General features: G+C 37.2%; 1 protein-coding gene and 1 pseudogene across 2 annotated transcripts in view; one reads left to right on the top strand and one right to left on the bottom strand.

The window, feature by feature from the left end:
- The first annotated feature begins 4199 nt into the window (after positions 1-4199).
- Positions 4200-4742, top strand: LOC102998623 (teratocarcinoma-derived growth factor 1-like; annotated as a pseudogene).
- Positions 4743-9193: 4451 nt separating this feature from the next.
- Positions 9194-14338, bottom strand: part of CD200R1 (CD200 receptor 1) — a 32808-nt gene continuing 27663 nt past the window's right edge. For both annotated transcript variants that reach the window (XM_007181928.2, XM_057545540.1), the window contains 3 exons: positions 12031-12136; positions 11265-11310; positions 9194-10597 (listed from right to left, as the gene is read on the bottom strand). In XM_007181928.2, coding sequence (XP_007181990.2) covers positions 10457-10597; positions 11265-11310; positions 12031-12136 — 293 coding nt within the window. In that variant the 3' untranslated portion in view covers positions 9194-10456. The remainder of the gene's footprint in view (positions 10598-11264; positions 11311-12030; positions 12137-14338) is intronic.

The raw sequence follows: 14338 nt of genomic DNA, 5'->3' as shown, positions 1-14338 counted from the left end.
ATCTCTTCTGCCATTCTCTGGGTCCTAAGAGGCTGACTTATTGGAGGAATTGGCAGTAAATGTAGGTCAGAGGTGGGAGGAAAGTGAGGTCAGGGTATTATATCTTTCCTGTGGTGGTGTCAGGGTTTGCCTATATACCACTACAACAGCCATCGTCCTCTAGGCAACCCTCTCAAAACCACTGCTTTCTTCAGGTTCCTTCATCGTGTAACTTCAGGCCAAGGAGCAGAATGTCTTCCAGAGGGTGCAAGCCACCAGGTCCTTCATTATCTCTTATTGGTTAGGGAAACCACATCTTTTTAAAGCATGCATACTTTTATAAAACTCTCCTCAAGTTACTCAAAGTGTGCTGTTTGTTTACTGCTGCTGCTCTGACTGATACACATCCCACTTTGGAGATATTAAAATGTGAAAAAAATATTGCAGCTAAGATATAGTGAAACATATCACTTAGCTTCTCTGTGCCTCAGTTTCATTTCTCTTAAATAGGAATAATATTCCTCTTAGAATTATTATGACTAAATGCACTAATGCATGTAGAGTACTTAGAAGAGCATGTAGCATGTAATAAGTTCTCAATAAATATCATCATTACTATATTTAAAACATTGTGATAGGTGCCATGAATTATACAAAGATGGGTAAAAGACAAAGCATCCTGGTCCTCTTAGTAAGTGACAGCTTTAAGTCAGTTATTTTGACCTAAAGCCCAGTATTCTTCTATCAAAACTTCCTTGATAATCCAAAATAACTGGAAAGAAGATCACTCTACCTTAGTGCAAAAGCACTTTTAAAACACTTTTTAGAATAAATGGTGTTATTAGTTTTAATTATGTACAGTAACACAATGTAATAATTAAAATGCATTGTCAGAATGCACTAAGAATTGATAAAAAGATAAGAAATTAAAATTATCTTGAATGTAAAAATGGTAGTTATTTATAAATAAATAGATTCTTCAAAAGATTAGATAGAAAAGAGATTAGAAAACTAATCTTCATTGAGCATCCACTATGTGAGAGGCACTTCAAGACTGAGTACTCACAAACTGTCTAACAGGGAGAAACGGCTGTCCCGGTTGTACAGATGAGGAATCTACCTCTGAAGGGCAGAGCAGAGACTCAAACCCAAAGCTTCCACAGACAGCAGGGGGGAGCACAGGGAACAACCATGACTTTTCTATATCATACTGCCTCTGGAATGCTTCAAAAAATAAAAATCCCCTAACATGGCTTAAATAACACATACCCACGTATAAGGAGATGTACGTTTATGTGTGAGTTTGTTCTTAGACTCCTTTTTGGGGTTTCTGTTTGTTTCTTTGTTTTTGCAAATGGCACAAAGATGCAGTCTAAGAATTATCACAGGTGTCTTTTTTCAAAAAACAAGACTTCTTTAAAGCCTTGCTACTGATTATGATCTACAGACCAACAGCAGCAGTCTCACCTGGAAGCTTGTTAGAAATGCAGAACATTAGGCACCCAGACAAGGACTGTTATAAAATTGCTAGCCAAGGAAACTAGAAAGAGAAGAATAAAACTGAGCATTTTCAAAGACAGAAAAATTCTAGTGGAAAACAATCTAAAGTATCTTTCTCATCATGGTTTCCTCTACTTCACTCCAATACCTTTCACCCTTCCCCCACCACTCCCAACAGACTTACCAGCTGTGAAAGGGAGAAAAATTGTGGAAAGTATCCCAAAAGCTGAAGACATATTCTGAAGGGGGTCCCAGCCTTCTTTTTTTTTTTTTCCTATCCCTACCTCTCTGTTTTCCTTCCACCATACAATTACCTAGCTGTGGTCTTTTTCTTCTCCTGATCGCTCCCATAAGCACTGATGAGAAATCCCCTACTGTCTTACTCCACTGTATTTCTGGCTCATGAGCAATTTAAGAAGAAACATTTCCTGTTTGGAGAGTTGAGGTGATAATGACTGAACTTCCTGGTTTGTGCTTTTATACATTTATTTCTCTCCAGCGAAGCATATATATTCGACCCACTATTCAGATCCAATGGTAATCACTTGAGTTATATCCCAGATAATGTTAAAATGATTCTTGGGGCTTCCCTGGTGTCACAGGGGTTAAGAATCTGCCTGCCAGTGCAGGAGACACGGGTTCGAGCCCTGGTCCAGGAAGTTCCCACATGCCGTGGAGCAACTAAGCCCATGCACCACAACTACTGAGCCCGTGAGCCACAACTACTGAGCCCGTGTGCCACAACTACTGAGCCCGTGTGCCACAACTACGGAAGCCCGCGTGCCTAGAGCCCGTGCTCCCAACAAGAGAAGCCACCACAATGAGAAGCCTGTGCACCGCAACAAAGAGTAGCTGCAACCAGAGAAAAGCCCGCGTGCAGCAATGAAGACCCAACACAGCCAAAACTAAAATAAAATAGATAAATTTATTTTAAAAAAATGATTCTTATGAAGCATGTATCAGTATATTCTTTTTTTTAAATTAATTAATTAATTTATTTATTTATTTATTTATTTTTGGCTGCATTGGGTCTTTGCTGCTGTGCACGGGCTTTCTCTAGTTGCGGTGAGTGGGGGCTACTCTTCCTTGCGGTGCGCGGGCTTCTCATTACAGTGGCTTCTCTTGTTGCAGAGCACAGGGGCTAGGTGCACAGGCTTCAGTAGTTGTGGCTCGCGGGCTCTAGAGCACAGGCTCAGTAGTTGTGGCGCACGGGCTTCGTTGCTCCGTGGCATGTGGGATCTTCCCGGACCAGTGCTCGAACCCATGTCCCCTGCATTGCAGGCGGATTCTTAACCACTGCACCATCAGGGAAGTCCCAGTATATTCATTTTTATAAATAAAGAAGTAGAGAAGTTAAGTAACTTATCCTAACTTGATTAATGACAGAGCTATATAACCCGGATAGAAACCGTGATCTTTTCATGGATAGTTTTCCTTCCCTTGCATTGTATTGTGTGGGTGTGAGTGTGTGCATGTGTCTGTGTGTGTCTATATATATTTGGTAATTTGTTGTGTCGTTTATGAGAGACGACAAACATGATCTCTTCCTCTAGAAGTATGCACTTTAATACAAAAAACACTGAGGCAGAGAGTATTTAAAAGTAAAACACTCCAAAAAACCATAATACAAATAGTTCTCCACTCATATGACCCCCTTCCAAGTAAAAACCTTGGGCTGGGGCTAGAGGTCAGTCTGCATTCAGGAATTAAAGCCCAGCTGGGGAAATTTTACTCTGATCCATCCAAGAAATCCTATGCACAAGCCCTGGACTTCTGTCTTCCACAGGTGAGGAGGGGACCAGGTACCATGATAATGCTGCATCTGGCATTTCTGAGGCACCTCCAACCAGGCTCCAGCGCAGCTGCCCCCTTGCTGTTTCTGAACATGGCCCTAGTGGAATGTCATCCCTGCCACAAACTAACAGAGGACACCACTGCCCACTGCACAAGCTCAGACCTTTTGTGGGAGAGGCCAGGTCCTCCTTGCCTCCACCCGACCTGCCTAAACATTCACCCTTACACTTTCACACCCTGCTGATGATGTTACCCTCTTCTACTTCATAATTTCCACTTTATTTCTTTTTTCTTCTTTATTCTGTTTGTTTCTGGCTAAGGCATTTTAGGATATGCTGTCTTCTGCCACAAAATAGAGGGTGGCGGGGTAGGGGAATCAATCTACAGATTCAATGCAATGTTAACCTGGGTTTTCTATGTGGAAGGAGACAGTGAAGACTGAGGGACTGGACTGGTAGGCAGAAGTTTCTGCTTATAAATTCTCCTCACATCTTCTTGAACAGATGATAATCCTTCCCTTTGGGTTTGTTCTATTAACAAATGGTTAACATAGGTTTCAGTTTGATTATCCAAAGGAACGATTAGTGAAAACTTCTTGTGAAAAACATCAGGATCAGCTTCTTGTCACCAGATAGATAGTTCCTCTGCATATTTGAAGTTGAAAGTTGGGATTCTTTTAATTGGTGAACTTTATTACTGTCAATATCTTGGTTACTGTCAATATAGTATAATTTAGCAGAATGTTATCATTGGGGTAAACTGAGAGTGGTGCACAGGGATCTCTTGTGTTATTTCTTACACTTACATGTGAATCTATAATTATTTAATTATTTCCATTAAAAAAATTGAAAGTCAGGTGTGGCTGAGGGAGGAGAATCTCCCTGAAGGTTATAGTCAAAGTGTTTATTAAGACTGACCTGTGAGACATGGACTGAAGGAAGATGGCGTGCTTCTCTTCCAGTGTGATTTTGATCATGGCCTTTTCCAGAGCATTTGAACTAGTTGCTGGATTGGGCCACCGTGAACTTGCCCATCCATCACAGGGAGACCTGGCCTTGAGAGATGACGGCCTTCAGTCCTGGGAGGAGCCTGCAATTCATCATCAGCCTTCCCAGTTTGTACCATCCATGGGAATCCAGGACAGTAAGGAGCTAAACAGAACCTGCTGTCTGTATGGGGAAACCTGCATCCCGGGGTCCTTTTTGCCTGCCCTCCCTCTTTCTATGGACGGAACTGTGAGCATGACTTGCACAAAGAGAACTGTGGACCTATGCCCCGTCACACCTGGTTGCCCAGGAAGTGTTCCATGTGTAAGTGCTGGCATGGCCAGCTTTGCTGCCTTCCTCAGTCATTCCTATCTGGTTGTGGTGGACGACCACCTCACAGCTTCTGGGACTCCAGAATTAACACTGTCTGCATGTGCTCTTATGCTACCTGGCATCTGCCTTGCTATACAAAGTTATAATTAACCCATATTTGCATGCAACATTTGTCATGCAAATTTCATGACCTGTAAAAGCTGTCCTTCCAACGTCCCACCTGAGAGATGATGATTTGTTAGTTGCATTGAAATAGTGAATAGATTTCCCTAACACAGTGAAATAGTGAATAGATGGTCCCTAACATTTCCTTAAAGTACCAACTACTTTCCTGTGCCCCGCCCTCTCCAAAAAACTACTTTAAAAAAAAAGTAACCCATATCTTGTGCCCAAGTCCTATAAACATAGGTTTATACATGTATACATGATACATGTAACTCTAGCAAGGGCTTATTAATAGTTTCCTTTAAACAATTGAATTCTATCTTCAGATTACTAAAGGTTACTCCCAGTGTGGAACTGAGTATAAAGCACTGAATAGAGTTGATCAAAATCAATTAAGATAATATCTTGAAAAGGAAAGGAAAGGAAGTATCTGTAAAGGGAGCAAAGAAGAAGAGAGGGGCAGATATCATAGGTGAGAGACAGGATGCTGGAGAAACTGAAGTGTGCATGTGTCCCTAGGAGACTAGATATTAAAGTGGGAACAAATGAGAAAGAGTTGAGAAAATAAAATGGATTACTTGGTTGATTGGATGGGTATAGAGAAGCAAGTTAAAAAGCTAAGTTGAAGGACAAGTTTCTATCATCTATAGGAAGCTGTATAAGACAAGGGCACCTGTTTTCTCAAGGATTTGAAAAGAGAATAAAGTCTCCTTGAAAAAAAATTCTATGTAAAGTCCCCCAATGTATTAAGAGTGCTTAATACATTATGATTTCTCCATACTATGCAATTATTTTAACGGTGGTAAAAGATAAAATGTTCACAATATATTTAATTATAAATGAGGTGATAAAACTATACATTGTAAAACCCATTGTAAAAATATGTATCTGGTGTGTATCTGGTGTGCCTAGTAAAAGTGGGAAGTACGCTGAAAAAAAAAATGAAACTGGGGTCTATATCTCAAATCTTGATGTTAGTAAATTTAGGATAATAGAAAGGAAGTTGGTTGCAAACTTACAGACCTTACTGGCCTAATTTCAGAAGCTGCAACACATGGATGGAACAAAATAATTTGAGGTATTATTATATACATGATCCATCCATAAGGGATACCTCTAATTAATTAGGATATTCTGTAGTTCATCACTACACCTAAGTTTTAGGGGAATTCACACCCTTTCAAAATTGTTCTTTAGTATCTCTGACAGAGATTTAATATAGTATTTGGGAGTTGGTGGTTGTCATTTCTAACATCAATCATAGGAAGTTTTTTAAAAACAAACCCATCACCTCACATAGTACCTTTCTTTGTATACTTGAAATTAGCAAGTTTCGAGTATACAATACAGTATCATTAACTATAGTCACCACGCTGTACATTAGATTCCCAGAACTTATTCATCTTATAATTGAAAGTGTGTACCCTTTGACCAGCATTTCCCCATTTCCCCAACATCCCAACCCCTGATAATCACCATTCTACTCTGTTTCTATGATTTTGACTTTTTTTCCCTTAGATTCCACATATAAGTGATACCATGCAACATTCATCTTTCTCTCTCTGGCCTACTTCACTTAGCATAATGCCTTCCAGCTTCATCCATATTGTCACAGATGATAGGATTTCCTTTCTTTTTAAAGGCTGAATAATAATCCATTACATCTATATACCACATTTTCTTGATCCATTCATCCACCAACACACTCTTAGGTTATTTCCATACCTTGGCTCTTATGAATAATGCTTCAGTGAAAATGAAAGTACAGATATCTCTTCAAGATAATAGTTTCATTTCCTTTGGATATATACTTAGAAGTAGGATTAGTGAATCATGTGGTAGTTCTAGTTTTAATTTCTTGAGGAATCTCCATACTGTTTTACATAGTGGTTTACCAGTTTACATTCCCACCAACAGTGCACAAGGGTTCCCTTTTCTTCACATCCTTGCCAGCATTTGTTACCTCTTTTCTTGTTGATGATAACCATCCTAAAAGGTACAAGGTGATAGCTCATCATGACTTTGATTCGCATCTCCTTGATGACTAGTGATGTTGAGCACCTTTTCGTGTACTTGTTGGCCATTTATGTCTTCTTTGGAAAAATGTCTACTCATGTCCTTTGTCCAGTTTTAAATTAGAGTATTTGGTTTTGTTTTGTTTTGTTTTATTTTTGCTATTGGGTTGTATGAGTTCCTTATATATTTTGGATATTGACCTCCTATAGATATATGGTTTGCAAATATTTTGTTCCATTTTGTAGGTTGCCTTTTCATTTTTTATTGAGGCATAATTAACTCATATAACATTATATTAGTTTCAGGTGTACAACATAATGATTTGTTACTTGAATATATTATAAAATGATTATCACAATAAGTCCAGGTAACACATGTCACCACACATAGTTACAATTTTTTTCCTTATGATGAGAACTTTTAAGATTTACTCTATTGGCATCTTTCAAATGTGCAACACAGGGTATCATTAACTATAGTCACCATGCTGTACATTATATCCCCATGACTTATTTATTTTATAACTGGAAGTTTGTACCTTTTGACTCCCTTCACCCATTTCACCCATCCCCTACCCCCCATCTCTGGCAACCACCAATCTATCCTCTGTATCTGTGAACTTGTTTGGGGGTTTTTTGTTTGTTTTTTTTGTTTTGTTTTGTTTTAGATTCTACATAAGTGAGTTCATATGGTATTTATCTTTCTTTGTCTGACTTATTCCACTCAGCATAATGCCCTCAAAGTCCACCCATGTTGTCACAAATAGCAAGATTTCATTCTTTTTTTATGGCTGAATTATAGTCCATTGTAGGTATTTACCACATTTTCTTTATCCATGCATCCACCAATAGACACTTAGATTGTTTCCATGTCTTGGCTATTGTAAATAATCAATCCAGCAAAGCAGAGTAAAAGAAAAAATAAAACAGAGCTGGGGGAGGAAACATAGTAAATGAGACATGTAAAGTAAGATTGTAGAAATATGGCCAAATATGTAAGTAATCACAACAAATGTGAATGGTTTAAATTCTCTTATTAAAAGTTTAAATTCGCCCTCACACTGGTCAGAATGTCCATCATCAAAAAATCTACAAACACTGAGAAAACCATAGGTCAAAAAGAGTCATGTACCAAAATGTTCATTGCAGCTCTATTTACAATAGCCAGGACATGGAAGCAACCTAAATGTCCATCGACAGATGAATGGATAAAGAAGATGTGGCACATATATACAATGGAATATTACTCAGCCATAAAAAGAAATGAAATGGAGGTATTTGTAATGAGGTGGATGGAGTTAGAGTCTGTCATACAGAGTGAAGTAAGTCAGAAAGAGAAAAACAAATACAGTATGCTAACACATATATATGGAATCTAAGGGAAAAAAAAAAAAAAAGGCCATGAAGAACCTAGTGGCAAGACGGGAATAAAGACACAGACCTACTAGAGAATGGACTTGAGGATATGGGGAGGGGGTGGGGTGAGATGTGACAGGGTAAGAGAGTGTCATGGACATATATACACTACCAAATGTAAAATAGATAGCTAGTGGGAAGCAGCCGCATAGCACAGGGAGATCAGCTCGGTGCTTTGTGACCACCTAGAGGGGTGGGATGGGGAGGGTGGGAGGGAGGGAGATGCAAGAGGGAAGAGAAATGGGAACATATTGTATATGTATAACAGATTCACTTTGTTATAAAGCAGATGCTAACACACTATTGTAAGGCAATTATACTTCAATAAAGATGTTTGAAAAAAAAAATCTACAAACAATAAATGCTGGAGAGGGTGTGGAGAAAAGGGAACCCTCCTACACTATTAGTGGGAATGTAAATTGGTACAGCCACTATGGAGAACAGTATGGAGGTTCCTTAAAAAACTAAAAATGGAATTACCATATGACCCAGCAATCCCACTCCTAGGCATATACCCAGAGAAAACCATAATTCAAAAAGATACATGCACCACAATGTTCATTGCAGCACCATTTACAATAGCCAGACATGGAAGCAACCTAAATGTCCATCAACAGAGAAATGGATAAAGAAGATGTGGTACATATATACACAAAATATCACGTGTCAGGTGTCATCATTAGTTTTACATCCAAAATAGACTAAAAATCCTTTTAAGAATAAAGCCTAGAGGAACCAAAATGTCTTCAGGGAGACAAACATATTAACAAAACAAAATAGCTGTCTTAAACATTTCAAATGGCACAATTAAAGAATGAAACGGATTTTGTTTTAATTTCTACCATGTTGAAAATTTTTAATTTTCAGTATCATTTTTTCCTGTTATGGAGTAAATAGACATATTTTTCAAAATTAAAACATATATTTAATAATATTAAAAATGATTAATATACACATTCCCAATATTTTATTCCATAGAAAAATGTAGAAAAGGGTCATGTCATCCCATGGCTATTCCCTTAGCACATAGATCATATTTTATAAATATCCCAAGTCCTCCATAATGCATATTTAGCTGGTTATAAAAATTTGTTATTTGATAAATGCATCACAATAAAGTGCACACCATAAAAATACACATTTCCAATTTATCACATCTGCAAAACTATTAGGGATTAGATAGCAATACCTCTATAGAGATATAAGTTCAGAAGAAGCTAATGTCCTCACATGTCTGTCCTCCCTCTCTCCCTCTCTCCATCCCTCTCTCCCTCTCCCTCTCTCTCTCTCTCTCTCTCTCTCTCTCTCACACACACACACACACACACACACAAGCATGAAAGGAAAATATAAATTCAGTTTTATTAAATAGTGAACTTCTTATTATAATCTTATATCATATTAGCTAACAGTAGGTTGGCATTTTACGGATATTAAAATAACAGAAAAGGCACATTCAAACAGGGTTGGAGGGGATGTAAATTGACACAGTTTGACATATTAGTCAATAAAAGAAATGCACAAACCCTTTGACCTGGCAATTTCACTCAAGGAAATTATCTTACAGATATATTCAAACACATACAAAGAGATATAGTCACAAGAAACATTCTATGTAGTATTGTTTATAATAGCAAAACAATCAAAACTTAATCTAAATGTCCACCACTAGAGTTGTGGTTAATTAAATTAAATTCCATTATATACAATGGAATTTTTTGTAACCATTAGGAAGAATGAGGTAGTTCTGCTTGTGTTGATATAAAAGATCTTCAGGATATATTATATTATTAGCTTTCTGTAAGTACAGAACAAAACTATGGTATGTTCCCATTTGTGTCTTGATAAGGATATGTGTATGTATATGTAAATGGACATATAAGTGTACACATATACCATGCACATATAGATATGACATATGCACATAGAAATTTTCTAGAAGATTACATAAAAACTGTTGGTTAATTGTTCCTTCTGTGGAGTTACTTGAGGTAACTCAGTTTTCATCATCTACTGTATTGAACAATTTGAATATTTTATCATGAGCATGAGCTTTCTTTGTAATAATATCAGTTCTTCAAAGAACTACCTAGTAACAGCTAAAATTCTAAAATTTCAAATGTATAAGGATATGAATGCAAATCCTCTAGAATGTCTCTGTCTTCTAAGAATTTTTGAAAAGCTTATTTCAAAATAGGCCTTCCATTCCAGAACTCCAAGAAAATCAAAACAGTATCTGTACTGTATCTTGATTCATTTTTCCTGGTTCTACACTTCAGGAACATATACAGTATGGAGACTCATCCCATCAACTTCACTTTGTAACACCTTAGACATCTTCACCCTGTTTGTAGTATCATAAAGTGGATTGTTCTTCTCTGTGTAGCTGGCATAGGGCTGCATTTCATCCTAAGAAATAACCCAAAGTTAAAATCAATTCAAAAAAGCCAGAAATCAGTAACCACCTATGTTTTTCTAACAAGGGCCCCCAGCTTTAGTGTCTACCAATAGTAGTCTCTGGGCTTACATGAACATAAGAGCAAGACTTTTCTAATATTTTATCAAAAAATTATTGATTATTTAAGTCTCAGTGTGACATGATAACAGTTGTCTGAAAGCAGGAGCAGAGAAGAATGGAGTGATATGAGAAGTATTTCAGAGGAGAGTGTCAAAGACTTAGTAAGCTATTGACTATAAGAGATTATAGAGCTGGATAGGTTTTAAGCTTGGGTAAGAGAGAAATGATGATGGTATTGAAAAAAGGAAGTCAAGAATTAGAGATGGTTTAATGGGAGAGGAAATACCAATTCAACTTCTCCAAAGATTACAGCCCAAATGAGGCAGACATTATGTCTTTTGTAGGATGCAGTTCTTGAAATAAAAATATGGATTTGGAGTGTATATAAATAGTACTTGGTGGATAATTAACAAAATAAGTACACCTGACAGCACTGTAGTTAGAATTTTTACTTTTCAACTAAAATACTAATAATGATGCAAATTACAAAGTATGTGACTAGATTTTCAGACTACATAGCTTAAAAGTTTGTAAATATTCTTTTTAATCTTATCTTACCTCCTCAACAACTGAAGTATGTTCTGTTTCTTTCAATTTACATTTTCTGCAAAAATAAAAATTAGCTGGAGTGAATGTCAAAACATTATTATTCAGATTGAAAATGGAAAAACAAAACAGTATGCTATTGACAATTGTGGTTCATTTTGATAGAAACTTTAATAAATCAGAAATGAACTACCAGAAATGAGTGAAGAATGCTGCTTGTAAGTTAATTCATCCAAATAAGATAATTCTGGATTTTGGAAAGGGAAGTGAAATTATGCAAAGAAGTTTGATGTAGTAGAATATATGTGGCGCCTCATATTTGGTGTATGAAATGAATTATTATAATTCTTTTCTCAAATAGAAAATAGCATGCACTGTCTCTCCCAAGATCCTGCCCTAAGTGGGCTATGCTTGAATGTCTAATTCACTATGCTTGCATGTCTAAGTAACCTAGAAAAATCTCCCTCGTCATTAGCATAGTCCAAGTCTGTTATCTTCAGGACACACTTATTGATTATGAGAGAACTGAGGTTAACATCTTTTTTTTAATTTTTATTTTATGTTGGACTATAGTTGGTTTACAATGTTGTGTTAGTTTCAGGTGTACAGCAAAGTGATTCAGTTATACATATACATATATCGATTCTTTTTTACATTCTTTTCCCATTTAGGTTATTACAGAATATTGAGCAGAGTTCCTTTTCTACCCAGTCAATTCCATTTTTCTGACTCTTTTCTAATCCAATTAAGCTGGAGAAGAGAAAGCATCAGTCAGTACCTGCAGCCACTGATTTTCAAAAGCCAAATGGATCCAACGATGACCAAGATAATAAAAATAGGGGGGACGATACGTAAAATTCTTAAGGGTGCTGATGTTTTGGCATCTGTAAATGTAGACATAAAAATATATGATTTACTATTATTCAGCAGTAGAAAGAAATGAGCTATCAAGCCATGAAATCATGGAGGAAAATTAAAAGCATATTACTAAGTGAAAAGAACCAATCTGAAAAGGCTAAATACTGTATGATTCCAACCATATGACATTCTGGAAAAGACAAAACTATGGAGTAAAAAGATCAGGGGTTGTTAGAAGTTAAGGTGGAAGGAGGGATAAATAGGTGGAACATAGAGGACTTTTATGGCAGTGAAACTACACTATATGATACTATAACGGTGAATAAATGGCATTTATACATTTGTCAAAACTCATAGAATATGCACCTAGAATGAACCCTAATGTAAACTATGGACTTTGAGTGATAATGATGTGTTAAGGTAGGGTCATTCATTATAACAAAGGTACAACCGCGGTGCGGGAGATTTAGATAGACAGGGAGACCATGCATGTGTAGGGTCAAGGGTTATATGGGAACTCTGTACTATCCACTCAATACTGCCATCATCATAAAACTGCTCTAAAAAATAAACTCTGTTTAAAAATTATATATATAGCATGGTTCAAGAATGTCTCACAGTACATGAAATTCATTTCTGTGATTTTATTTGAAAAATTTTGATCCATTTATAGTTCAAATAATTGTTATAATTAAATTGCTTTATCATTTCAGACTCTTAAGTTTTCAACAAGACATCATCTTGTATCAGTATTTTGTTGCTTTAAGGATTCATGTGGTGAATTCCTGTAAGAGAGATGTGAAATTCAGACCTCTCTGTAATAGTAATAGAGTGTTTCTCCTCTCCAATATTCAGAAATAAATAGAGTTATAAGGAAGGTATTTGGAAAAATAACCCTAATTCTGAAGTCACCTTTCTTCCAGGGCATTGAAACTGAAATGAATGCATGGCAGCAACTTTAAACTATTCACTGACTGCTGGCAGCAATGCAAAGCTCAATCTGATAGGAGGACAAGTCAACCAAGGAATTGCCAGCTCTGAGAGGTTTTGAGACTGTGCTCCTGGTGTTTCGTGAATACGGCTGGGGCAGCAGAGAGAGGTGAGTGGAGGCCTCATCCAGTCCCCCCACCTTCCTTCAATACTTTGTTTTTAAACATTGGATTTTTATTTGAAAAAGAGTTTGGTTTTGCATTTAAAAACGACAACATAGTTTTGAAACCCTCTCTTTCAAACTAATGGGCTTTTTTATTGGAAGTGCACTAGCACAGGTGAAGGTCCACCCTGCAAGGAAGACATATCTGCACTGGGTGGGAGTGGACTAGAGAGTCCCTCCAGTTCTGAGATTCTATAAATATGACATCATATTGTAATACTGGGTGGCCGGACTTCATACATAACCAGTGGCAATTACTCTTCTCAGTAAATACTGCTAAACTATTAATATGTATATAAAACTTTAAGAATAGATATTAGAAAATTGTGGTTTAAACCCATGCATTCTCCTCTTCTCCTTTCTTAACACTTACTAAAATACCAGCAGAGAGTTTTTTAAAGTATAGACTTGAAAGGACAAAGAGAACATGGATGAAGACAAGAGCAGATGAAAGATTTCAACTTGTTTTTAGGGAGAAAAATGAACAGAAGAATGGCCAATAATTCAGAGTGAAATAAGTATAAACCTTAGTGAACTCCAGGAAGACTAGGAAAGACCAAATATAGGGAAGGGGGAATGTAGGGAGTGAACTGTGGAGCTAAAGTTGGAAGCTTCCTTGAAGGTCTGTGTTAAGAACAGATGGGCTGCCAAGTCTCCTCCCACCCCATGCAACCAGGTCATCACACCTTCCCCAACCAGCAGAAAACAGGAAGTGTGGCCCAAAGAAGATGAACTGGAGAAACTCCAGAGTGTCAAGGATCCAGACATAATGGAGGGTGAAGATGAAGTGTCATTAAAAGAAAGTTGAGTTCTGAACAGTCATACACACACACACACATACACACACACACACACACACACACACACACACACACACTCCCCTCTCCTCCCTGCTCCCAGAACACTGATAGTCAGGATTATCCCTCCCAGGCAAGAGACTGGAGAGTTATTTTCTGCAGAGTCTGAATAGCCTCAGAGAAAAGACCTTCAGGTACATAAGGAAATAAGGAATCCCCAATTTTAAAACAATCACCTGTTTTCACCCTATAGAAACCTACTAGCTAACAAACCCACT

The sequence above is a fragment of the Balaenoptera acutorostrata genome, chromosome 4 (genome assembly GCF_949987535.1).
Source record: "Balaenoptera acutorostrata chromosome 4, mBalAcu1.1, whole genome shotgun sequence".
Taxonomy (NCBI): Eukaryota; Metazoa; Chordata; class Mammalia; order Artiodactyla; family Balaenopteridae; genus Balaenoptera; species Balaenoptera acutorostrata.
This window is presented reverse-complemented; position numbering and strand designations above follow the sequence as displayed.